Source organism: Myotis yumanensis, unplaced genomic scaffold (assembly GCF_028538775.1).
Source record: "Myotis yumanensis isolate MYYU_CA2020_CCGP unplaced genomic scaffold, mMyoYum1.0.hap1 SCAF_6, whole genome shotgun sequence".
NCBI classification, from domain to species: Eukaryota; Metazoa; Chordata; class Mammalia; order Chiroptera; family Vespertilionidae; genus Myotis; species Myotis yumanensis.
Window position 1 is genome coordinate 85514800 of NW_027223757.1, and position 8520 is coordinate 85523319.

Consider the following 8520-nt stretch of genomic DNA (forward strand, 5'->3'; position numbering starts at 1 on the left):
TAGCAGCGCCAGGCCTACCGAGCTCCTCTCGGGACCCCCAGCTGCATGCCTGGCCCTCCCACACTGCCAGGCTGCAAGGAGAGGATTCTTTATTCCAGGTGCAAAGCACTGTTTCTTCAGAGTGAAGGGAGGTTTTTATATTCCCGTGTATGTATGTAAATACACTTATATGTACATAAATGTATAATACAACTATATAATGACATCAGTATACTTACATGTGAATTAACTTATATAAGTAGTATGCAATCTATGTTACATATAACATATACTAGAGGCCCGGTGCACAAAAATTTGTGCACTCAGGGGGGAAGGGGGGGCCCCTCAGCCCGGCCTGTGCCCTCTCGCAGTCTGGGACCCCTCGGGAGATAACGACCTGCTGGCTTAGGCCTGCTCCCGGGTGGCAGAGGGCAGGCCCAATCCCTAGGTGCAGCCCCTGGTCGGGCTCAGAGCAGGGCTGATTGGGGAGTTGGGGCGCTGCCCCTTGTCATGCACAGAGCAGGGCGGATGGGGAGGTTGTGATGCCACCCTCAGTCACGCTCAGGGTAGGGCTGATTGGGGGGTTGGGGCACCGCCCCCTATCACACTCAAGGCAGGGTCAATGGGGAGGTTGCGGCACCACCCCCTGTGATGCACAGAGCAGGGCCAATCAGGGGGTTGGGGCACTGCCCCCGCCCCCCCGTCACGCACAGAGCAGGGCCCATCAGGGGGTTGGGGAGCTCCCCCCGTCATGCACAGAGTAGGGCTGATAGGGGAGTTAGGGCACCGCCCCCTGTCACACACAGAGCAGGGCGGATCAGGGGGTTGGGGTGCCACCACTGTTACACTCAGGGCAGGGCCGATGGGGAGGTTATGGCTCTACCCCGTCACAGACAGAGCAGGGCCCGTGGAGGGGGGGTGGGGTTGGGGCGCCACCCCCTGTCACACACAGAGCCGCAGGGTGATCAGGGGGTTTGGGCGCTGCACCCTGTCATGCTGATCCGGTGCCAGGAGACCTCTCGGCTCCGCTGATCCCGGTGCTGGGAGGCATATTACCCTTTTACTATATAGAATAGAGGCCTGGGGGCCGGCTGGTTTGCCCTGAAGGGTGTCCTGGATCAGGGTGGGGGTCCCCACTGGGGTGCCTGGCCAGTCTGGGTGAGGGGCTGAGGGCTGCTTTCAGGCTGGTGGTTTTGACTGAAGCTCCCAACCGCTCCTTTTTTCTTTTTTTTTTCTTCTGGGCCAGCTTTAGCTCTGGCTCTAGCTCTGAGGCTTCCGCTGCTGGTTTGTTTGCCGTTCTATAATCGAAACAATGTATAACTCCAGCTCTGAGATCCCAGCCGGCTATATTTGTTACAAAGTTTCAAACTGCCAGCTCAGAGGCCTGCAAGGCAGGCGGGGAACGTTGGAGTCTGCAGTCACGGGAGCAAGCAAGCCTCTCTGTTCGCTTCAGTGCATGGCTGCCAGCCGCCATCTTGGCTGACAGTTAATTTGCATAAGGATATGCTGATTAGCCAATGGGAAGGGTAGCGGTCGTACGCCAATTACCATGTTTCTCTTTTATTAGTGTAGATTATATATCAGAGTACATGCATAATATCTCAGAATTGTCCAGGGGATGCTATAGTAACAAACCACGCTACAACCTCAGTGGCTTAAAGCATCACAACTTTATTTCTTGCTCACGCTACTTGCCGGGTGACCTTGAGCAAATGCCTTAACCGCCCTGGGCCTCAGTTTCATCCTTAAAATGGAGATAAGGGTGCCCACCTCACGGGGCTGGTAAGAGGATTGAGTGAATTAAAATTAATAAATGACAAGCATTTAGAACCGGGTCTGGCAAAGAGTAAGTGCCCCATATTGCGGTCGCTGTATTATTTCGTATCTGTTACGGGGATGGCGTGCTGTTGACTTAGGATCTAGGTGCAGTGACATTGCATCTTGGGCACAGCAGTGTCCCCGGATGGCAGCCAACCTGGTCTCTTGTCCCTTTAATCCCATCAACCATGGCCCTGGGCGGTGTGTGGGGGGACAGACACCTACCTGCGGTCGGGCTCCAGAGAAGGTAGAGGCCTCATTAAAACCTCAGTCGATTCAGCCCCGTTGCCCCCTCCCCGCCCCCTTGCCTGCCTCTCCCACAAGAAGCTGGAAAAGAGAATTGTTTTCTTAGCCTCTTTGGCAGCTAACGTGGCCGCATGACATGGTTCAGCCAAAGGAATGTAAGGAAGGTCTGCCATGGTTTTCTGGGAAAACGTTGCTTTCTTGATAAGAAGTGATAACGAAGCAGCTGGTGCTGCCTGCCCTCCCCCTACTTTTGACCTGAATGTGAGTGCAATGCCTGGACTGCAGCCGCCTTCTTGGGACCATGAGGCTATCAGCAGAGGGAAAGGCCACGAAACCCAGAGATGTCAACCCTCGCTGTTGAGCGGCTGAGCCCATGGCCATAACCACTGCCTCTGCACAGTTCTGGTTGTGTTTGGAAAAGAACCCCTTCTTCATTTAAACAAAAACAAACTCGAACCCTCAGAGGCAGTGTGAGAATGAAAGCACCAGGAAGCTGGCGGTTCGCATGCAGTTTTGTGTAAGAATGTCAGGCTGTGGCTCCTGGGAATGGACAGACGGGAGGGCCAGGGGCCTGCAGGTCAGCTCAGAGGTGCGCCCAGCTCTGTCCAGGACGGACAGTCACCACCTTCCCACCGCAGGACACCCACTGTCGGCATCCACAGATCCACAGCCTGTGCCCTCTGCCTGGGCGAGGACAGGGGTCCCCAGGGGTGGGGACCTGTGCCCCCAGACCAGCGGCCCTTCCTCAGGCAGCACCCCCTTTCAGCAGCTCAGGACACGTAGGAACCAGCAGAGCAAGACCCTGGCACCTGGGGGGGGGGGGGCGGGGGGGCTCTCCCTTCTCCACCAAGAAGCTTCAGGTGGAATGCACCAAAGCGCTCCCGGCAAACCAGAGACTGGAGGGCTGCTTCGCTGCCCCTGCCTCCTGGGGCATCTGCCAGGTATTACAGCTTCTCCCTCCTCAGTGGCCCCTCTCAGTCCCACTCCCGTTCCGCCCAAAGACACGGACGCCAAGTCAGGGAGGCCTGGCACTCATTCACGGGCCCCAGGAGAGGGAGTGCAGGAAGAGAGGCCTCATGGCTTCCCAGGAGGCTTTGTCTGCAGGAATCCCCCCTGGACAGAGGCCATACCAGAGGGGGAAGACCCACCTGGCAGAATGGCGCCAAGGAGGGACAGGTGGGCAGTGCCGGAGGGGAAGCCAGGCCGGGAAGAGACTGGAGGGGCCGCAAACCCGGGCCTGAGGATCCCCCTCCCAGGCTGCCGGCCCGCCCACTCCCCTCCCACACGGAAACAGCAACAGCAGAACCCGGAGCACCAGCTCTGCCTCCTGGGACCATCCACCCCAAGACCCACTGGGACCCTGGTCTATTCTTTAAAAGATTCCTGGAACCTTCGTGGAGGCTGCTCTACCAAGGTGAACCTCCAGGGGGAGACCATTCTTCAGGGGATGGAGGTGGTGTCCGTCAAGGGAGTGAAGATGCTGGCCTCGCCCCCACTGCCCCCACGGCTGTCCGGTCTGGGCGGACAGAGATGGTTCTTGTTCATCTTTGTGGCCTGGGGACCCAGGTGGCACCAGGTGTTCAGCAGGTGGACGATCGAGTGGCTGGAGGCTGAAGACTAACTTGTATCTATCTCTGCTTCTTTTCCAAATCCCACTACAATGGCAATAAATGCATTTTTGCCCGGCCGGCGTGACTCAATGGTTGAGCGTTGACCTATGAACCAGGAGGTCACGGTTCGATTCCTGGTCAGGGCACATGCCCGGGTTGCAGGTTCAGTCCCCAGTAAAAATAATAATAAGTGCATTTTTTTAAAGCTACACACCCACGGCGGGGGCGGCGGGGGGAAGACAGCTGATTAGAGGCTCTAATAAAATTGTGGAAGACAGGAGGCAGATGGAAAAGCGGTAACTGATCAGAGTGCAGAAAGTTGAGACTTAAATGCTCTCAAGGAGCAGAGGACGTGGAGGTTGGCACAGTCACAAAGCCCATCCCTGCCTCAGGAGGCTCAGGAAGGGGTGCAGAAGGTGCCCTGAAGGCTGGGGTGCAGGACCTGGGGCGGATATTAGAGAACAGGAGGGAAGTCAGTGGAAGGAGCCTTGGCCTCCCGGTGCCCTCCACCAGGCGGCAGAGCAGGCATCTGCTGCTCCTGACCCCGGCCGAAGGTTATGCTCAGGAAGAGAGGGCTGTTCTGAAAACTGGGGCATTAAGGGAAGAGTCAGACACCCCTCCCTCTCCAGCTCCTTCCCATGCTGGCTCCTCAAACACCCACAACCAGGCAGGAGAGACCTGGTACAGACGCCAAAGGGCCTGCTTGCAGCCCGGACCACCAGACAGCTGAGGAACCCCCTAAGGTGAGAGAGAGCCTGCAGCAAACAGAAGAACCTGGGTCCCAGGAGGGCCTCCTGCCTCCTTACCATCTCCTCCTCGGAGAAAGGCACCCGGGCAGCCTGGCCGGCACTGGCTGCTTGTCGGAGTCCCTGGACACCCTGTCCTGCTATCCCACACCCGCCCAACCGCCTGTGCTCTGGAAGTATGCGCCACTGAATACGCCATGCCACCTAGAATGGGACGGGACTCCTAGAAATGAATCCGGTTGGATTCGCTCAGGGGTGTGCTGGTGACTAACAACGGACTCTCTGGGGAAAAGAAACCCCACTTTGCAGGTGTTTGCTGGTTTCAGTGGTGTAAATACTCCCACAGCCAATTTCCAGCTGCCAACAGGAGTCGTTGATTCCAGAGTTGGGAGGAGAGGCCCACAGTTGGCTCTCACGGGCTGGTCAGAGCTGGCCTCAGCCCCCCACCATTCACCCTCCCTGGCAGTGACCAGGCACTCACTCAGCCCACTGCCATGGTCACATACCCTCTGCTTTCATCACTTTTCTCCATGATCCGTGGCCCACGGGCCTAACCAACCTGGGAGGCAGCTCCCCTGGACCAGCGGAGAGACAGGAAGTCCATCCCCACCAGCAAAGGGGAGTCAGAAGCAGCGGTTTCATACAAAGCGAGGCCCCTGGGGACTGGCTCGCTCCCCATCGTGTCCTGTTTTCCACTGGCTGCTGCCCCTGCGGTGAGAGGCCTCAGGAGGGAGCTGGGCGTGGTCAGCCCCTGCGTCTGGTCCTTGTCCTTGGAGAGGCTGCCCGGCCGGGACCCTGGGGCCAGGTGTGACCAGCACGGGCTTTGCTTGGGACTTGGGCTCTGAAAGGAGCTGGGGGTCTTCTCAGGGTGAGGGGACGAAGAATCAAGTCCTTCCAAGTCTTCAGACCCCTCTGGACATAACCTTGCCGTGAAGCGCCCCCATGGCCTCAGTTTACCCACTCACAGACACGCATTCAGATGCCAGGGAAAGAAGAACAAACTTTAATGGCTGCCAAGAAGAGAGACTCCCCTTACCAGTGCTGACAGTGGGCATGGCACAGCTGTCCCAGCCCAGGCACGGTCCACCGCCGCTGGGGTGCGCAGCACTCCCCTCCAGGACCGGGGATCCTGGGCGAGGGGGCAGGCGGGGGCCTCTGGCTGGCACGGGGCTAGGCGTGCCACAGAATCGAGTTAACAGGAGGCATGTCTAAGCGCTTGCGGGTATGGTCCGTGTCCCGGCGGTACAGGTAGCCACACGTAGGCTTCTGCATGGTGCGGAAGGGGCTCAGGGTGTTGGGGTACTGGGAGGTGTAGAAATTGAAGGTGAGCTTGTCCTGGTTCTGGCCGCTGAGGTCCACCACCACCGGCATGTAAGCTGCGGCCAGGGTCTGCTCGCGGTCCTTCTTCCATGACCGGGACAGCGGAGACCACGCCAGGGCCACCTTCCCCTTCTTGCCTAACGGTGCCGTGGGCCCACAGCTGGGTCCTGAGGGTTTCTGTGAGTCCTGGGAGGAAGGGAAGAAAGCGAGAGCGGGACATCAGACACTGCGACTTGCTGCTGGGGCAGGGACAGGAGGGGAAACAAAGGGGCCATGGTCAGGACCCCAGAGTCCTCCCCTCCCACCTCCCCACCCCCCAGCACAGCTCTGCAGGCTGTGGAGTCAGACACCTCCCGGCAACATCTTCATGGCTCCGTTCACTGACCCACCCACTGCAATGCAGACCTCCACCCGCTTTGCAGAGGCCTCTGCAGGCTCAGAGGCTGGGATCCACCCTCCAATTCCTCCCACACCTCCCTGCACTGCTGGCCAAGCACCCCCTCCCTCCTGCAGCCTCCTGCAGGGTCTCTCTCCTCTCTCCTCTCTCTCTCTCTCTCTCTCTCTCTCCCTCATCTTCCTGCCTCTGAATCACGTCCTCTTCACCCTGTGCTTCGCACTCACGCGGAGTTCATCTTCCCGTGCCAAGGGCCAGATCAGGAGACCTTTCTCCTCAAAACCTCTTTTGGTTCCTCCTGCCTAGGAAACAAGCCCCAGGCCCCAGCTGGAAGGAAGAGCTTTAAGGGTGGGGCTCCTCGCACCCTATGTTCAGGCCTTGCCATCTCCCTCTCATCCTCTGGCCACACCTTCCCTTCCAGGCCCCAGGCCCTGGCTCAGGCCGTCTCCCCACACCCTCCCTCCCTTTCCTCAGGGAAATTCCCTTTCAGCCCAGAGCTCCCTCTCACCCTTATCCTGCGAGATCCCATTCCTTCTCTTCACCAAGCATTTATGAGGACACAGTGAACACGGGTTCCCGTGAACTGAATTCTGGTGGAGGCCGCTCCCGCCCGCCAGCCGGCCCGGTCCGTTCTATTTTAGAACATCCCTCATTGTTAAGTGTGCCCTGTTGTCTGGAGACACTTTGGCTGGGTGGTCAGGTCTGGAGTCCACCCCCAGGAGGTCCCCGTGGCCACACTTATCACGTTTACTGACATCTCTCTCTCTCTCTCTCTCTCTCTCTCTCTCTCTCTCTCTCTCTGTTGCCGCCTCCTCGACTGTCCTCTGACTTTGAACCCCGTCCCCCGTCCCCCCCCCCACGTCTCCCGGCCACCGAATGCCCACTTCACTGGGGATCTTTGGAGGCGCCACAGGACTACCCGAGGGACGATGCCCGTGCGTCAGGCTGGCTCTGTGCCGCTTCCCAGGATACATCTGGGGGAGGGGGGGGGGGATTCCTTTCTGCGGAGCAGCAGCCCCCAGGAACTGGGACAGAACCCCTAGCTGCAGAGTTACTGACCCTGAGCCCCACCATTTTACAAAATCAATCCCTGGTACTCAAGTCGCAATGCACACTCCTTTGCATTTAATTTACACACTATTTGCACAATACAAACATGCCCGGGGCTTTCCCAAAGGCAGTCCTTGCTCCTATAGGTTCCTACCCACACACATATTATATGCTCCTCAGCTTTGCATTTCAAAATTCTCCCTCTCCTTTCAAGCCAGCAGCTCTGGAGACACCTCCTCCAGGAAGGCCCTGGTGCTGCAGCCCCTGCCCCCCTCCTACCCTCCGTGCTCAGGCCCTCCTCTTGGGATGTGAGTGTTTGCAGGGCAGGACTAGGGTGAGGCCAGGCCTCAGTTTGAAGGAGGCGCTCACTCGTAGTCGTGCGGGGCAGTGAGTGCCTCCTTAGGTCTGGCCCCCGGGTGCTGTGCTTGCCTCATCCTAGTCCCAAATCGTGATCCTTCAGCTCCTGCTAAGGTTCCAACGGGCCTGCAAACCGCTCCCAATGGTCCAGACCACATCCTGCTCGCCTGTGTTCCTGAGGCTTACCCCGCGCACACAGCCGAGCTGGAGAGGGCGCGAGAGTGTTCAGCAGCCTCCCCGCCTCTCCCAGGCTCAGCCCTGGGATGCGGGATCACAAGCAGAGGGGCCGGCACCGGACGTGAGCTGTGGTGGTGGTCACCGACGATCGTTTTCCACCACAGGCTCTGAGCACAGCAGCACCGAACTAAGTGATGATCTCTTCTAATCCTCACAGTCATTCGTTAAGGAAGGTGTTATTGTCAACCCCATTTCAAGTTGAGAAAACAAAGTAAGGAGGTCATGTGGCTGGGAAAACCCAAGCTGGGATTTGAATCCAGGCCTGGCTGACCCTGAGGTCCACAGCCTATACTCCATGATGTATCCTGTGTCCACTACACTGTGGGGACAAGGCCTACCGAGTCATTTCTGCCCTCATTTCATCAACTTGTGAGCTCCTGCGGGTGTGCGGGGCTGCCCTCACACCCCAGGCCCCCCAGAGGGCCAGGCAGCCAGGTGGCCAGCTGGAACACTGGGTTTTGAGTGCTGGACTTTGGTTCTGGGTTCTCGGACTCTGCATGGACAGGACAATGCACTGACAACTACATCATGAATTGCCATCCCTCTGCAGAGCTGACGATGTGATATCGGTTGCTTCATTCATTCAAAACTATCCCCCTTATATGCCAGGCCCTGGGTGTGCCAGTAACAAGGACATCACAGGTCGGAACACAAACATGAAGGCTGGGAGGGCAGGGCTTCTCACTTCAGCACCTTGCCATCTGGGGCCGGATGATTCTTTGTGGGGGCGCTGGCATGTGCATTGCAGGCCTGTCAGCAGCAT

The 8520-nt window shown here is 58.2% G+C and overlaps 1 protein-coding gene across 1 annotated transcript; it reads right to left on the reverse strand.

The window, feature by feature from the left end:
- Positions 1–5381: 5381 nt before the first annotated feature.
- Positions 5382–8520, reverse strand: CIMIP3 (ciliary microtubule inner protein 3). The gene is made up of 2 exons (XM_070419388.1): positions 8443–8520; positions 5382–5905 (listed from the first exon to the last, which is right to left on the reverse strand). The coding sequence occupies exons 1-2, from the start codon at positions 8518–8520 to the stop codon at positions 5570–5572; spliced, it is 414 nt and encodes a 137-aa protein (XP_070275489.1). The 3' UTR covers positions 5382–5569.

Coding starts and splice junctions, on each gene's coding strand:
- CIMIP3 (XM_070419388.1), bottom strand. CDS start 8,520: ATGCTGCTGACAGGCCTGCAATGCACATGCCAGCGCCCCCACAAAGAA. Junction 5,906..8,442: donor CCAGATGGCAAGGTGCTGAA/GTGAGAAGCCCT, acceptor CCTTCCTCCCAG/GACTCACAGAAACCCTCAGG.